At 52.1% G+C, this 16,567-nt stretch overlaps 1 protein-coding gene across 7 annotated transcripts in view; it reads left to right on the forward strand.

Annotated features, from left to right (window-relative positions):
• The window catches only part of CPAMD8 (C3 and PZP like alpha-2-macroglobulin domain containing 8), a 125,255-nt gene that overhangs the window by 79,546 nt on the left and 29,142 nt on the right, over nucleotides 1-16,567 (forward strand). For all 7 annotated transcript variants that reach the window (XR_004433683.1, XR_004433684.1, XR_004433682.1 and 4 more), the window contains exons 23-27: nucleotides 4,702-4,753; nucleotides 7,142-7,440; nucleotides 8,118-8,343; nucleotides 11,318-11,494; nucleotides 15,352-15,433. Coding sequence is in view for 4 of the 7 variants with exons in the window: in XM_033196482.1 (XP_033052373.1) it covers nucleotides 4,702-4,753; nucleotides 7,142-7,440; nucleotides 8,118-8,343; nucleotides 11,318-11,494; nucleotides 15,352-15,433 (836 nt within the window). In the remaining 3 variants the exon portion in view is untranslated. The remainder of the gene's footprint in view (nucleotides 1-4,701; nucleotides 4,754-7,141; nucleotides 7,441-8,117; nucleotides 8,344-11,317; nucleotides 11,495-15,351; nucleotides 15,434-16,567) is intronic.

Raw genomic sequence — 16,567 nt, forward strand, 5'->3', positions numbered from 1 at the left:
ATGGCAAAACCCCGTCCCTATTAAAAATGCAAAAATTAGCTGGGTGTGGTGGCACACACCTGTAGTCCCAGCTCCTCAGGAGGCTGAGGAGGGAGCATTGCTTGAGTCCAGGAGGTGGGGGTTGCACTGAGCAACAGAGGGATTCTCGAGACACTGCACTCTAGCCTGGGCGACAGAGCCAGACCCTGTCTCAAAAAAAAAAAAAAAAAAGTCAAACACAAAAGGCCACATGGTGTATGATTCCATTTATATGAAATGCCCAGAACAGACAAATCCAGAGAGGCCAAAAGGAATGAAGCACAGATCTGTGCTACAAGGTTGCAGAAAAGCCCAGCCGGAGCTAGTATTCGTGGCATCGTGTAGGCTCCATGTTCTGAGATCTGGCCCCGAGCCAGAATGGGCATAGAGGCAAAGAAGATTGGAACCGGGATAGACAAGTGCAGCCCGAGATGGGCTAATGCTCAAGGAGCAAACCCAAGCCACGGCAGAGGGGCAGAGTGGAAGAGATGGGCATCATTGAGGAAGTCGGCTCTGGGGTCCTCTGTGAGCTGAGTCAACAGAGGTTTCTTGGGATCCAAAACCCCTGAATTTGTGCCCAGGGCCCCAGCCAATGGTCAGCCAGAGGCACAGTGCGTGCTTATTATATCAGTTCGTTCTTACATTGCTATAAAGAAATACCTGAGACTGGGTTATTTATTTATTAATTTATTTATATTATTATTGGTTTTTTAGAAGGAGTCTCACTCTGTCACCCAGGCTGGAGTGCAGTGGTGCAATCTCAGCTCACTGCAACCTCCACCTCCCAGGTTGAAATGATTCTTCTTCTTCAGCCTCCTGAGTAGTTGGGACTACAGGCGTGCACCACCACACCCGGCTAATTTTTATATTTTTAGTAGAGACGGGGTTTCACCATGTTGGCCAGGTTGGTCTTGAACTCCTGACCTCAGGTGACCTGCCTGCCTCGGTCTCCCAAAGTGCTGGGATTACAGGCATGAGCCACTGTGCCCGGCCATGACTGGATAATTAGTAAAGAAAAGAGGTTTAATTGGCTCACAGTTCTGTAGGCTGTACAGGAAGCATGGTTGGGGAGGCCTCAGGAAACTTACAATCATGGCAGGAGGTGAAGGGGAAGCAGGTGTGTCTTACGTGGCTAGAGCAGGAGGAGGAGGGGAGGGGGAGGAGCTTCACAGTTTTGTTGCTATTGTTGTTGTTGTTTTGAGACGGAGTCTCACTCTGTCACCAGGCTAGAGTGCAGTGGCATGATCTCAGCTCATTGCAACCTCTGCCTGCCTGGTTCAAGTGATTCTCCTGCCTCAGCCTCCCAAATAGCTGGGATTACAGACACCCGCCTCCACGCCCCGATAATATTTATATTTTTAGTAGAGATGGGGTTTCACCATGTTGGCCAGGATGGTCTCGATCTCTTGACTTCATGATCTGCTTACCTCGGCCTCCCAAAGTGCTGAGATTACAGTCGTGAGCCACTGTGCCTGGCCGCTTCACAGTTTTAAACAACCAGATCTCATGAGAACTCACTCATCACGAGAACAGCAAGGGGGAAATCGCCCCTGTGATCAAATCACCTTCCACCAGGCCCCTCTTCCAACCTTGAGGATTACAATTCAACATGAGATTTGGACGGGGACACAAATCCAAACCGTATCACTTACCACCAGCAGAATGGATCTGGTTCTGTCTCTATGGATTTGCCTATTGGACATTTTGTATCAGTGGAATCATACAGCATGTAGCCTTTTGCCTCTGGCTTCTCTCACTCAGTACAATGTGCTTAGGGTTCATCCACAGTGCAGCATGGATCCGTGCTTGCTTCTGTGGCTCAATCATATTCCATTGGATGGATGGACCACATTTTCTTTATCCGTTCGCCTGTGGTGGACATTTGGGTTATGCACAGTTTTTAGGATTATACAGCTGTTCAAAATATACCGTGAGGTCGGGCACAGTGGCTCATGCCTGTAATCCCAGCACTTTGGGAGGCTGAGGCAGGAGGATCGCCTGAGGCCAGGAGTTCGAGACCAGCCTGGCCAACATGGTGAAACCCTGTCTCTACTAAACTATACAAAAAATTAGCCAGGTGTGGTAGTGGGCACCTGTAATCCCAGCTACTCAGGAGGCTAAGGCAGGAGAATTGCTTGAACCTGGGAGGCAGAGGTTGCAATGATTCGAGATTGCGCCACTGGACTCCAATCTGGGCGACAGAGTGAGACTCCATCTCAAAAAAAGAAAAGAAGCCACCGTGGGTTACAATGGCCTGGCCCTGCCCACTGCTCCCAATCCCTTTCCCAACAAGGGGCCAGGCTGGTAGACAGGCGGTTACTGAGGCCCAAGCAATGCTTCTGGGGCTTTCCCTGGTGCCCCCTAGCTTAGCAAATGACCCGTGGGCTCCACATCGGGCCTAACAGGTGTGAGATGAAATCTTGGCAGGTGGATGGCTCGGTGTAGCCTGAGATAGTGTCCTCAGCCTCTCAGCACCAACCTTGGGAAGTTTACTAGGAAGTGGATGTGAGTGGGGACAAGCGTCTCCTGGACTCATCAGTATAGACACATGACAATTTCAAGGAGAGCTTTGGAATGAAAGTAGGCAAGGATGAGAAAATATAACAAGAACTGACAGTCAGTAGCACTGAGAAGACTCCAGACCCCTTCTGAAGCATGATAACCCCATCACGGTGTGAGGTTGGGGGTCCTTATCCCCAACTTAGAGATGATGAAATGGGAGTTCAAAAGTTGAGTGAATGGCCCTAAGCCAGTCAGCAGGAAAGGTTGTATTAGGATTCACCAGAGAAACAGAAGTCCTCCCCACACACATACATAGAATGAGATTTGTTATACACACACACTCACACACATACATCTGTAGAACAGGTTTATCATAAGGTACTGGCTCATGCACTTATGGAAGCCGAGAAGTTTACAAGCTGCCCTCTGCAAGATAGAGACCCAGGAGGCCAGGCGTGGTGGCTCACGCCTGTGATCCTAGCACTTTGGGAGGCCGAGGCAAGCTGATCACCTGAGGTCAGGAGTTTGAGACTAGCCTAGCCAACATGGTGAAACCCTGTCTCTACTAAAAATAAAAAAGTTAGCTGGGCCTGGCATTGGGTTCCTGTAATCCCCGCTATTTGGGAGGCTGAGGCAGGAGGATCACTTGAACTCAGGAGGCGGAGGTTGCAGTGAATCAAGATCGCGCCTTTGCACTCTAGCCTGGGCAACAGAGTGAGACTCCATCTAAAAAAGCAGAACAAAACAAACAAAAAACAAAACAAAACAACAAAGAAAACAAACAAACAAACAAAAACAAGCTAGAGACCCAGGAAAGCCAGTGGTGTATCTAGAAGACCTGAGAGCTGGAGAACCAATGGTGTAGATTCCAGCCCAGGTCTGAAGGCCTGGGAACCAGGAGCAGGAGAAGATCGATGTCCCAGCTCAAGCAGTTGGGCAGAGAGTGGAACCAATCTTCCTCTGTCTTGTTCTATCAGGAGGAGCTCAACAGCTCGGATGGTGCCCACTCACACTGGAGAGGGCCGTGTGCCCTACTCAGTCCTCCAACACCAGTGCTGATCTCTTGCGGAAGCACTTCCTGGGCAAGCCCAGATAGAGTGTTTAACCAGCTATCTGGGCATCCCAGAGCCCAGTCCAGTTGACACCTAGAATTGACTATCCTAGGCTGGGCGTGGTGGCTCCTACCTGTAATCCCAGCACTTTGGGAGGACGAGGCAAGCGGATTGCTTGAGGTCAGGAGTTCAAGACTAGCCTGGCCGACTTGGCAAAATCCCGTCTCCACTAAAAATATAAAAAATTAGCCTGGTGTGGTAGCATGTGCCTGTAGTCCCAGCTACTTGGGAGGCTGAGGCACGAGAATTGCTTAAACCCAGGAGGCGGAGGTTTCAATGAACTGAGTTCACACCACTGCACTCCGGCCTGGGCAACAGAGTGAGACAGTGTCTCTAAATAAATAAATAAATAAATAAATAAATAACTAAAATTGACCATCCTAATGGGGAAAGGGGCTGCCAGGCCACCTGGCTGCAGCTGCCACATGTTAACCCTTTGAGGTCTGGTCCGAGGGCCCCCATAGGAGCCGTGTGGGTCAGACCAAGCCCCGCAAGGTGTAGGGGGTTAAATTCTAGGCATCCCTTTTTAAGAGACTGAGACAGCTGCCTTCTAGTATTTGGGGTCATCCATAGAAGAAGCAGAAGGGAGAACCCAGATGGAAGAGACAGGAGACAAGGGATGTGGTGGACAGACAGTGGGACCGAGCCCTATCCTTGGCAGATGGAGGAGCCCCTCTCACCATGCTCATGGATGTCAAATGAGGCCTCAGAACCTGGCCTCATTTGTCCTCATTAAGTCCCCTGCCCAGAGGGAGATGGGAGGACGGGGGTGGCCGGGAGGGTAGGGGTGTGAACCCCGTGACAAGTTTAGAAGTAGTTGGTGAGTTTCTTTTGGCCAGCAAAGGGGAGCAGCCTCAGTTTCCCCCTTGGAGCCTGGGAAGTGGGTGGCCCTGTCCTGCTCCACACACCTGTGATCTTGGTGTGACCGTGCTGATACCAAGTAAACCCTGGAAGCACAGTTACATGCTCCGGACTTGAAGTCATTAGTGTGGGAGAGCCAGCTGCTCTGCTGAGCTGACCGTCCGCCTCACTGCCCTGGCACTCAGTTCTCCTTGTTTCTTTGTTTCAGGCCGAAGGAGTTCCCCGAGCGTACACCTACAGCGCATTCTTCTGTCCCAGTGGTGAGTCCCCTGTGCCCATCCTGCTAAGGTATGGCCAGCTGGCTGGGTCAGGACTTTGGCCTTCCCCATTTCCCACACTGTGGGGGTTGTCCCACTGCAAAGTGAGTACCTGCCCTTCCCGGGGGAAGGGGGCACTGTGGTTTAGGAAGAGCGATGTCCCAGCTAGGGACAGGCAGAGCCAGTGAGGGTGGGGCATCCACCACGCAGGGAATGGATACACAGGAATGTGCACCGCAGATACCAAGCAAAGTTAGGCTGGCCGGGCGCGGTGGCTCACGCCTGTAATCCCAGAACTTTGGGAGGCTGAGGAAGGTGGATCATTTGAAGTCAGGAGTTTGAGACCAGCCTGGCCAACACAGTGAAACTTATCAATACTAAAAGTACAAAGTTGGCCGGGTGCGGTGGCTCACGCCTATAATCCCAGCACTTTGGGAGGCTGAGGTGGGTGGATCACAAGGTCAGGAGTTTGAGACCAGCCTGACCAACATGGTGAAACCTCGTCTCTACTAAAAATACAAAAAATTAGCTGGGTGTGGTGGCGCGCACCTGTAATCCCAGTTGCTCAGGAGGCTGAGGCAGGAGAATCACTTGAACCCAGGAGGCAGAGGTTGCAGTGAGCCAAGATCACGCCATTGCACTCCAGCATGGGTGACAGAGTGAGACTCCGTTTCAAAAAAAAAAAAAAGTACGAAGTTAGCCAGGTGTGATTGTGTGTCCTGTAATCCCAGCTGCTTAGGAGGTTGAGTCAGGAGAATCTCCTGAATCCAAGAGGTGGAGGTTGCAGTGAGCTGAGACTGTGCCACAGCATTCCAGCCTGGGTGACAGAGTGAGACTCCATCTCAAAACAATGACAACAACAATAACACGCGAGCCTGGACCTAAAGATCACACCTTACACAAGAATGAACCCAAAATGGATCATGGACTTACACGTAAAACTATAGTGCTTTTAGAAAAAAACGTAAGACAACCTGGGCAACATGGCAAAATCCCATCTCTACAAAAAATTAAACAAACAAACAAACAAACAAACAAAAACTTAGCCATATGTGGTGGTGCACACCTGTAGTCCCAGCTACTTGGGAGGTGGAGGTGGGAGGATTGCTTGAGCCCAGGAGGTGGAGGTTGCAGTGAGCCTTTATTGTACCTCTGCACTCCAGCCTGGTTGACAGAGAGAAACTCTGTCTCAAAAAAAGAAGGGAGGGAGGGAGGGAGACAAGGAAGAAGGAAGGAAGGAAGGAAGGAAGGAAGAAGGAAGGAAGGAAGGAGGAAGGAAGGAAGGAGAAAAGAAAGAGGAAGGGAAGGAAAGGAAAGGAAGGAAAAAAGGAAGGAAGGGAGGAGGGAAGGAAAGAAGGAAGGAAGGAAGGAAGGAAGGAAGAAAGAAAGAAAGAAAAGAGGGAAAAAAAGATCTTGACTCACTGCAACCTCCATCTCCTGGGTTCAAGTGATTCTCCCGTCTCAGCCTCCTGAGTAGCTGGGATTACAGGCACCTACCACCACGCCCGACTAATTTTTGTCTTTTTAGTAGAGACAGAGTTTCACCATGTGGGTCAGGCTGGTCTCAAAACTCCCGATCTCAGGTGGTCCACCTGCCTCAGCCTCCCAAAATGCTGGATTCTTTACCAAAGTTGAGCTCTCCTAGGTCCTTTGCATCTCTGTATAAATTTTGGAATCCGTTTAGCAATTTCTCCAAAAGAGCCTCCTGGGATTTTGACTGGGATTGCTTTGAATCTGTAGAACCATCTGGGAAAGAACTCACATGTTCATGATAGTTCATGAACATGGTCTAGCTTTCGTGATTTGGGTTTTCTTTTGTTCCTCTCCTCAGCCTTTTCAATTTTCAGCACCTTGCTCATCTTTGGTCAGATTTATCCCTGAGCATCTTATCTTTTTGTTTTTTGGAGAGGATCTTGCTTTAGAGAGAGTCTTGCTTGTTTTTAGAGAGAGAGTAACCCAGGCTGGAATGCAATGGTGTGATCATGGCTCACTGCAGCTTTGAACTCCTGGGCTCAAGCTATCCTCCTGCCTTGGCCTCCCAAGTAGCTGGGATGACAGATACACGCCACTACTAATTTTAAAACATTTTTGTAGAGATAGGAGTCTTGCTGTGTTGCCCAGGCTGGTCTCGAACTCCTGGCCTCAAGCAATCTTCCTGCCTCAGCCTCCTAAAGTGCTGGGATTATAGGTGTGAGCCACTCTGCCCAGTCCATTTTATCTTTTGTGTGCCATTGCCAATGCCATTGTTAGGCCAACACCATTCCACCATGTGTGCTGAGTCACAGTGAGACCCACTCCTTATGGTCCTGGTGCTCACCTCCAGGTACCATCAGGGAAAGTGGGATGCCTCCAGGTGACCTCTCAACTCCCCATCTCCTTTCTTCCATCCAGAGAGAGTCCACATCTCCACCCCCAACAAGTATGAGTTCCAGTATGTGCAGCGGCCACTGCACCTCACCCGCTTTGATGTGGCTGTGCGAGCTCACAATGATGCCCGTGTGGCCTTGTCTTCTGGGCCCCAGGACACAGCAGGCATGATCGAGATCGTCCTAGGGGGGCATCAGAACACCAGGTCATGGATCTCCACCAGCAAGATGGGAGAGCCCGTGGCCAGTGCACACACGGCCAAGATCCTCTCCTGGGATGAATTCAGAACATTCTGGATCAGCTGGCATGGTGGCCGTATCCAGGTATACAACAGGACTCCCTGGGGCTTGTGCAGAAACCTCATGTTCCTCCAGTATTAGCTACTTCCTATTCTGTGCCAGGCTCAGATGGGGGGTCGGGAGAAGCAAGGGAAACACAGGGCACCACCTCAAGTTGTTCTCAGTCTAGAGTCGCTTACCAAAAAAACATGTAGCAAGAGCTGTGGCAAAGGAAGCACCCAGGGTTCTGGGAGCAGAGAGAGGAGGCAGGTGGTCAGGGAGAAAAGAAGAATGGACATGAGCAAGTGAAATGGGGGTTCGGGCGTGTTTTCTGGACCAAGCAAAAAAGATATAGAAGCTAACACAGCTTCCTAGAGGAAGAACATAACCAAAGTAGGTTTTGAAGTATGAATAGGAGTTCGCTAGGCAAAATGGGAGCAGTATGTTCTCCAGGCAGAGCAATAACATGTCCAAAGGTCCAGAGGTTCCAAGGAGCCCAGTGACTTCAGAACCTGCAGATGTCATGCCTTATGTTTCTGTGGGCTGTTTAATGGCTGGGGTAACCTCTGGTTTTTCTCACCTCTGATTCCCCAAAGACCCTTCCTTGCACTGTGAGTGTGGCTAAGGCCTCTGACCCTGGCCACAAAGTTGGTGTCACTGCCACCTGAGTGCCTACTGCCTGCTTCCCGCCAGTGTCCAGCAGCCTCGGTTTCTTTTTCCAGGTTGGCCACGGTCCAGAGCCGTCCAACGAGTCTGTCATTGTGGCCTGGACCCTCCCGAGGCCACCAGAGGTGCAGTTCATTGGCTTTTCCACCGGCTGGGGCTCCATGGGTGAATTCCGAATCTGGAGGAAGATGGAGGTGGATGAGAGCTACAGCGAGGCCTTCACCCTGGGGGTCCCGCACGGTGCCATCCCTGGGTCTGAGCAGGCTGCTGCCTCCATCATCGGTGCGTCTGTCCCACAGCCTGGCTTGGGGAGGTCAGGTGGCAAGAGCCAAGGTTGAGACTCCAGGTTTAGTCTCAAGCTCGGCTTTGCTGGGGACCTGTGTCCTGGGGTGTCCACCCATACACCCACTCACCTCACAAGCAGCTTCCAGTGCCTTCTCTATGCCCATCCATGTGCTGGGCATTGAGGCAGCCCAAGAGCTGACCCCAACCCCACCCTTGAGGGACTCCTAGTCCAGGTGACATGGCAGATCCAGACCCCCCAAGTCTAAGCCTTATGCAGAGGTCAGGGTGGGGTGACCCCTAAGAACCTGCAGTGAGCCCTGTGAGGGAAGTGGGCCAAGGACAAGATCCAAGAAAACACAAATGCCTGATGAAGTCAGCCAGATGTGGGGTGCAGGATGGAGGCCTTGGGGGTCTTGGTGATAGGGCAGGCGTCTGGAGCAGTTGCCGAGTGGAGGTGAGAGGCTCTGACTAGGGACATCGGAAGCAGCCTTAGGGGGTCTGTAGGGTTGGGATGTGTGTTACTCTGTTTTCATGCTGCTGATAAAGACATACCCAAGACTGGGTAATTTATAAAGAAAAAGAGGTTTAATTGACTTTCAGTTTCACGTGGCTGGGGAGGCCTCACAATCATGGTGGAAGGTGAAAGGCACATCTTTTTTTTTTTTTTTTTTTGAGACGGAGTCTCGCTCTGTCGCCCGGGCTGGAATGCAGTGGCCGGATCTCAGCTCACTGCAAGCTCCGCTCCCGGGTTTACGCCATTCTCCTGCCTCAGCCTCCCAAGTAGCTGGGACTACAGGCGCCAGCCACCTCGCCCGGCTAGCTTTTTTTGTATTTTTTAGTAGAGACGGGGTTTCACCGTGTTAGCCAGGATGGTCTCGAACTCCTGACCTCGTGATCCGCCCGTCTCGGCCTCCCAAAGTGCTGGGATTACAGGCTTGAGCCACCGCGCCCGGCCGAAAGGCACATCTTACATGGCCAGAGGGAGAATGAGAGAATGAGAGCCCAGTGAAAGGGGTTTCCCCTCATAAAACAGTCAGATCTGGTGAGACTTACTCACTACCACGAGAACAGTATGGGGAAACCGCCCCTATAATTCAATTAGCTCCCACCAGGTCCCTCCCACAACACGTGTGAATTATGGGAGCTACCATTCAAGATAAGATTTAGTTGGCAACACAGCCAAACCATATCAGGATGCCTCTAGTAGCCCAGGTGCTGGAGGGAAAAGTCTGATTGTGTGATTGATCCAGTGCTGGGAGTTGGGCAGAAGGGTGGTGAGAGTTTGGGATGGGTCTCAGCCAGGGAGGAGAGGGCGAGAGGCCAGAAGGAGATGGATGGGCCCAAATGAGGGTGTTGAGGCTCTCTCTGACATCAGAGGGCAGAGGCCCTGGTACCCAGGCAGGTAGGCGGTTGTGGCCAGATCAGAGGAATTTCGAGTTTACAATTCCTGAGGCACGAGAGCAAGTCAGAGTGGATGCGGGGCTGAGTGACTAAGATGGAATTGAGGGAGATAGGAGAAGAAGCAGAGAGGCAGGAATGGAGAGGAGGTGATGGCTGGGATCCGTGCACCAATGCCTTCAGTGACACAGCAGGTGGAGAAGAAGCTGGGTAGCCTAGAGCATGGTGATGAGAAAGTAGCCAGGCTTTTTGTGCAACAAGGGGAGGCTGCAGGGGCAATGGTAGCCTCAGCGAGACATGCGGAGATGCTAAAGAAGGAAAGAAGGGGCCAGGTGTGGTGGCTCACGCCTGTAATCCCAGCACTTTGGGAGGCTGAGGCGGGTGGATAACGAGGTCAAGAGGTCGAGACCATCCTGACCAACATGATGAAACCCAGTCTCTACTAAAAATACAAAAATTAGCTGGGCATGGTGGCACAAGCCTGTAACCCCAGCTACTCGGGAGGCTGAAGCAGGAGAGTCGCTTGAACCTGGGAGGAGGAGGTTGCAGTGAGCCAAGATCAGGCCACTGCAGTCCAGCCTGGTGACAGAGCAAGATTCCATCTAAAAATAAACAAAATAAAATAAAATAAAATAGGAGAGAAGGTGTGTTCAGGGGACACTGGGGGTCCCAGGGGGTCCATCAGCAATCTTTGAGACAAGGAAGCCAAGAAGAGGAATACAGAATGTCAAGGGGATGGGAGAACCAGAATTTTTTTTAAAGAGAGAAAACTTTCAAAAATGCACCTTCAACTCCACACATCTAGAAACTTTTTTAAAAATTGAAGTGCTCTTGGTTAAAGAAAAAATCTGAATATTTTAGAAAGAATATTTTAGGGCTGGGCACAGTGGATCATGCCTGTAATCCTGGCACTTTGGGAGGCAGAGGCACGTGGATCACCTAAGGTCAGGAGTTCGAGACCAACCTGGCCAACATGATGAAACCCTGTCTCTACTAAAAAAAAAAAAAAAAAAGATTAGCTGGGTGTGGTGGCACATGCCTGTAGTCCCAGCTACTCAGGAGGCTGAGGCAGGAGAGTTGCTTGAGCCTGAGAGGCAGAGGTTGCAGTGAGCTGAGGTTGTGCCACTGCATTCCAGCCTGGGTGACATAGTGAGACTCCATCTCAAAAAAAAAAAAAAAAGGAATATTTTAGGAAGACTATTTAGAATGGAATGAGAATGATTGTAGACATTCTGATATTTGTGGGATGCAGCCAAAGTTGTACTTAGAGGCCAATGTATAGCCTTCAATGCACCCATTTTAAAAGCCAGCGAGGGAAAAAGCACTGAACAGAATGAAAAGCTAGAGAAAGAAAGCCTAAGTTAAAAACTAAAGAACACAGAAGAAGTTGTGTAAAATTGTCACCAAAGCCAGCACACCAGCTGGTCTGAGCAGGCAGAGGGTGTCAGTCCCAAAGGGCAGTTGGGTGGCTGACTGGGTGACACACGCAGTCTCCCATCCCTGGGTAAAGCTGTCCCTGTTCTCTACTGAGCTGGGACAGCCCCCAACTCAACTCTCTTCTCCTTCCCACCAGGGGACGTCATGGGGCCAACCCTGAACCACCTCAACAACCTCCTGCGGCTGCCCTTTGGCTGTGGAGAGCAGAACATGATCCACTTTGCTCCCAACATCTTTGTCTTGAAGTATCTTCAGAAAACCCAGCAGCTCAGCCCTGAGGTGGAGAGAGAGACCACTGACTACCTAGTACAAGGTATTGGGGAAAAACTGCCTGGTTGAGGTGGGAGCAAGGGAGTCAGGTTTAGTCTTCAGTGGAGAAGACCACGCTGGAGGCGGCCCACACACCAGGCACAGTGATGATGAGGAAGTGGGCAAAAGAGGCCATTCAGGGTGGCCCTGATCTGGTCACTGTCAGCAGGAGCCTGATGTCTCTGGCTGTTAGGATGAGATTCTGAATGAATGGTGCTGTTCAGATACAGGGAGAGGAACAGCATCTTTTTTTTTTTTTTTTTTTTTTTTTTTTTTTTTTTTTGAGGCGGAGTCTCGCTCTGTCGCCCGGACTGGAGTGCAGTGGCCGGATCTCAGCTCACTGCAAGCTCCGCCTCCCGGGTTTACGCCATTCTCCTGCCTCAGCCTCCCGAGTAGCTGGGACTACAGGCGCCCGCCACCTCGCCCGCTAGTTTTTGTATTTTTAGTAGAGACGGGGTTTCACTGTGTTAGCCAGGATGGTCTCGATCTCCTGACCTCGTGATCCGCCCGTCTCGGCCTCCCAAAGTGCTGGGATTACAGGCTTGAGCCACCGCGCCCGGCCACAGCATCTTTTTAAAGTGTAGATTTTTTTTTTTTACAACAAGAATATAACAGCATTATTAAAAATAACATTTAGAAAAGAAAAAAGGCCAGGCACAGTGGCTGATGCCTGTAATCCCAACACTTTGGGAGGCCGAGGCAGGAGGATCACTTGAGCCCAGGAATTTGAGACCAGGCTGGGCAACAAAGCAAGACACCGGTCTCTACAAAAAATAAAAACATATTAGCCAGACATGGTGACATGCACCTGTAGTCCCAGCTGCTCAGGAGGCTGAGCAGGAGGATTGCTTGAGCCCAGGAGTTGGAGGCTGCAGTGAACTGTGATTGTGCCACTGCACTCCAGCTAGGGTGACCGAATGAGACCCCAACTGTAAAAAATAAGAAAGAAGAAACAGTCAGGGGTTGCTGCAGGCTGAAAGTCTGGCATCATGAAGGCTGATCATGGACAGCTAGGAAGGCCAAGTCCACTGAGGCCAGGTCCTGGGGGCTCAGATTAGCTCTTGTGAGAGTCTGGGAGGTGGGTGGACACCAGCTGCCCCAGGGCCAGGCACACCGTGGTGGATCCATCCAGGCTCAGGTCCTTAAACACCACCCAGAGTCGAATGAGCCCTCCTCGTGAATAACAGCCTGTACCTCCACAGGACAACCAGACCCTGTGTGCATCCAGCCAACTCGCAGTCCAGACTCGACAAACCCCAAATCAACCCCCTCCATCTTCCCCCCAAACCCACTTGTATTCATTTCCTAAAACCGCTACAGTAAAATGCCACAAACTGGGTGACTTAGAACGACAGAAATGTGTCATCTCCTTATAGTTGTGGTGCCCAAAAGTCCGAAATAAAGGTGTCTGCAGAGCTGGTTCCTTCTGGTGGCTCTGAGGGAGACTCTGTCCCAGGCCTCTCTACTGGCATCTGCTGGCTCCAGGTGTTCCTTGGCTTATAGACTGATCAGCCTGCTCTGTGCTTCCACGATTGCATGGCTGTCACTTCTGTGACTAATTCCCTTTCTCTTCTTTTCGTTTCATTTCTTTTCTTTTCTTTTCCTTCTTTCTTTTCTTTTTCTTTCTTTCTTTTTTCTTTTTTAGAGCCAGGGTCTTGCTCTGTCACCCAGGCTGGAGTGCAGTGGTGCAATCATAGCTCACTGCATACTTGAACTCCTGGGCTCAAGCCAGCCTCCCACCTCAGCCTCCTGAGTAGCTGGGACTACAGGTGTGCACCACCATGCTCAGCCAATTCTTTGTAAAGATGGGGTCCCACTATGTTGTCCAGGCTGGTCTTGAACTCCCAGCCTCGAGTGATCCTCTCACCTCGGCCTCTCAAAGTGCTGGGATTTCAGGTGCAAGCCGCGGTGCTCAGCCTCTCTTTTCAAGGACAAGGACACATGTCATTGGATTTAGGGCTTACCGTAAATAAATCCAAGATGCTCTCATCTGGAGATCCGAACCTTAATGATATCTGTTAAGATCTTTATTTCCAGTAAGGTCCCATTTTTGGGTTCTAAGTGGATGTGAATTTGGGAAGACCCACCCCATACAGAATGCCTTTTGTCACCTGTCCTGTCTCTGTAGACACAGCCCTGTCCTTCCTGAGGCTCAGGCCACACAGTGTGGTGCCCTCAGATTCGTCCTTTTTTCCCTCACAGCCCGTGTCTGGCTGAGTAGCTCTACCTTCAACCCAGGAAGGCTCCCCACCTCTGTCGCCACCACTGGGTCCAAACTCATCATTGCACACTTGGAGGGCCCCCGTCCCCAGCTTTCTGTCCAGACCCTACTTTCCACTGGCTCTATATGTCTCCTCACACTCTTCTCCTACTCACACGCCACCCGTGGCTCACTGTGCCCTCGCAGGAAAGCCACACTCCCAGCCCAGCCTTGGAGGCCCCTGTGGCCCACCGGCCTCCCGCCATGCTCCCTCGTTGCCTGCCCCCAGCACCTCCAGTTCTCTGAGCTTCCCAAGCTCCTGTCCCAGCAGGTGGAGCAGCCCCCACACCTGGAGACAGAGGGTGCTGCCCCAAGGTGGTGGTTTCACTGACCTCCTGGGAGTGACTGAAGGCCAGTGTGTGACCCGTAGTCACAAAGGGGCCATGTCAGTAAACGAGACGAATGAGTTGGAGGTTACAGCCACCCTAGATGTGGTGTGAGGCCATTTCAGGGACCTCAGATGTGGTGTGAGGTAGTTCCAAGGATCCCCAATGTGGTGTGGAGCAGTTTCAGGGACCCCCGATGTGGTATAGGGCAGTTTCAAGGACCCCAGATGTGGTGTGGGGCAGTTTCAAGGACCCCAGATGTGGTGTGGGGCAGCTTCAAGGACCCCAGATGTGGTGTGGGGCAGTTTCAAGAACCCCGGATGTGGTGTGGAGCAGTTTCAGGGATCCTAGATGTGGTGTGGGGCAGTTTTAGGTACCCCGGATGTGGTGTGTAGTTTCAGGGACCCCAGATGTGGTGTGGGGCAGTTTCAAGAACCCCAGATGTGTGGAGCAGTTTCAGGGATCCCAGATGTGGTGTGGGGCAGTTTCAGGGACCTTAGGTGTAGTGTGGAGCACTTCCAGGGACTCCAGATGTGGTATGAGACAGTTTCAAGAACCCCAGATGTGATGTGGGGCAGTTTCAGGGACCCCAGATGTGGCGTGGAGCAGTTTCAGGGACCCCAGATGTGGTGTGGGGTAATTTCAAGAACCCCGGATGTGGCGTGGAGCAGTTTCAGGGATCCTAGATGTGGTGTGGGGCAGTTACAGGGACCCCAGACGTGGTGTGGGTTTGGGGCAGTTTCAAGAACCCCAGATGTGGTGTGGAGCAGTTTCAGGGACCCCAGATGTGGTGTGGGGCAGTTTCAAGAACCCCAGATGTGGTGTGGAGCAGTTTAAGTCCAAACTCATCATTGAACACTTGGAGGGCCCCTGTCCCCAGCTTTCTGTCCAGACCCTACGGTCCACTGGCTCTATATGTCACCCCCAGATGTGGTGTGGAGCAGTTCCACGGACTCCAAATGTGGTATGAGACAGTTTCAAGAGGCCCAGATGTGGTGTGGGTCACTTTCAGGGACCCCAGATGTGACATGGGGCAGTTTCAGTGAGCCCAGTTTCAAGAACCCCGCATGTGGTCTGGGGAAGTTTCAGGGACCCCAGATGTGGGTGTATGGCAGTTTCAAGGACTCCAGATGTGATTTGAGGCAATTCCAGGGACCCCACATGTGGTGTGGCTTCGGAGGTCCGGGGTGGGGGGTGGCAGAGCAGTGTAGGTTCCCAGGGGGGCCCTGGGCCAGGCCACTCAACAGGACAGGGTCCTCTCTGCTTGCCCCGCAGGCTACCAGCGCCAGCTGACCTACAAGCGCCAGGATGGCTCCTACAGCGCGTTTGGGGAGCGGGACGCATCGGGGAGCATGTGGTGAGTCCCCACCACCCCAGGCACGGCCTCTGAGGCTCCCCGCCTGATGCCACGGCCTCACATCCAATGCAGTGTGGCCAGATCACTTGGCGCCTGATCCCCGGATGACAGGGAACACAGCTGGGAAGTAAAGACGGTGGTGGTCCCAGCTTCAGGGACGGAGGCTGGGGCTTGGGGCCAGTGCAGAGCTGGTGATTGTAACTGTTCCTCTTTCTGCTGTTGTTACCACGGTGAGCAGGACCCCATGCCCTGCTCTCTGGCCCCTTGGGAGTGAGCCCTGGATGCCCTGGCCTTCCTCAAGCTCCCAGGACCCAGGAATAGCGGTGACTGGAGCAGGAGGAGATGGCAGGGCAAAGGGGTCAGAGGCCAGACCAGTGCCTCGAGGCTGGCGTGTGCTGTCTGCAGGAGAAGCCTGGGATCTTGTTTCTGTGGTAACTGCAGGGAGATGACCAGGGCAGGGAGGGTCCCTGGGAGGCCGGGCACACCTGGATCTTGTTTTCCTGGGATCCTCAGGCTACTGCAGTTCTTGGCACCATCACGGGGTTCACCTGAGACTGTGGGTGACCTTCCAACTTCTGTGCCCATCACCAGACTCCTTCTCGGAGATTGCCACCCTGGTAGTGCCGACAGCAGCTGTGAGCATGGAAACTGCCCTGTTTTTAGTCCAACGGAGTGTCCACTGCACAGTTGCAGTGCCGGAACCCGGGCAGCGGGGACATGTGGCTGAGTACTTCCTGCCATGAGCAGCATCCCTTACCCAGCTCCAGAGGGGCCCAGGGTTGATGATACACCCCGCATCCCCCAGCCCCAGCAGCTCATCCACACTGTCGCAGCTCTAGTCCCAGGGCCCTGCCTTGCTGACAACTGATAATGCAAGGCCCTAATCATGCCCTAGCAAGCAGAGGCCCTGCCCACCCCAGGGACAGCTAAAGCCACTGAGTCACTCTCCAAAAGTTGGCTGAGCCCCAGCAGCCCCTAGGAGGTCTCCACCAGCCAGGATTAGCAAGTTGTGACGTACTGGACACTTTGTTTTTGTTTTTGTTTTGAGATGGAGTCTAACTCTGTTGCCCAGGCTGGAGTGCGGTGGCACGATCTTGGCTCACTGCAGCCTCCATCTCCCAGGTTCAAGCAATT

The sequence above is a fragment of the Trachypithecus francoisi genome, unplaced genomic scaffold (genome assembly GCF_009764315.1).
Source record: "Trachypithecus francoisi isolate TF-2019V2 unplaced genomic scaffold, Tfra_2.0 Lachesis_group5, whole genome shotgun sequence".
NCBI classification, from domain to species: domain Eukaryota; kingdom Metazoa; phylum Chordata; class Mammalia; order Primates; family Cercopithecidae; genus Trachypithecus; species Trachypithecus francoisi.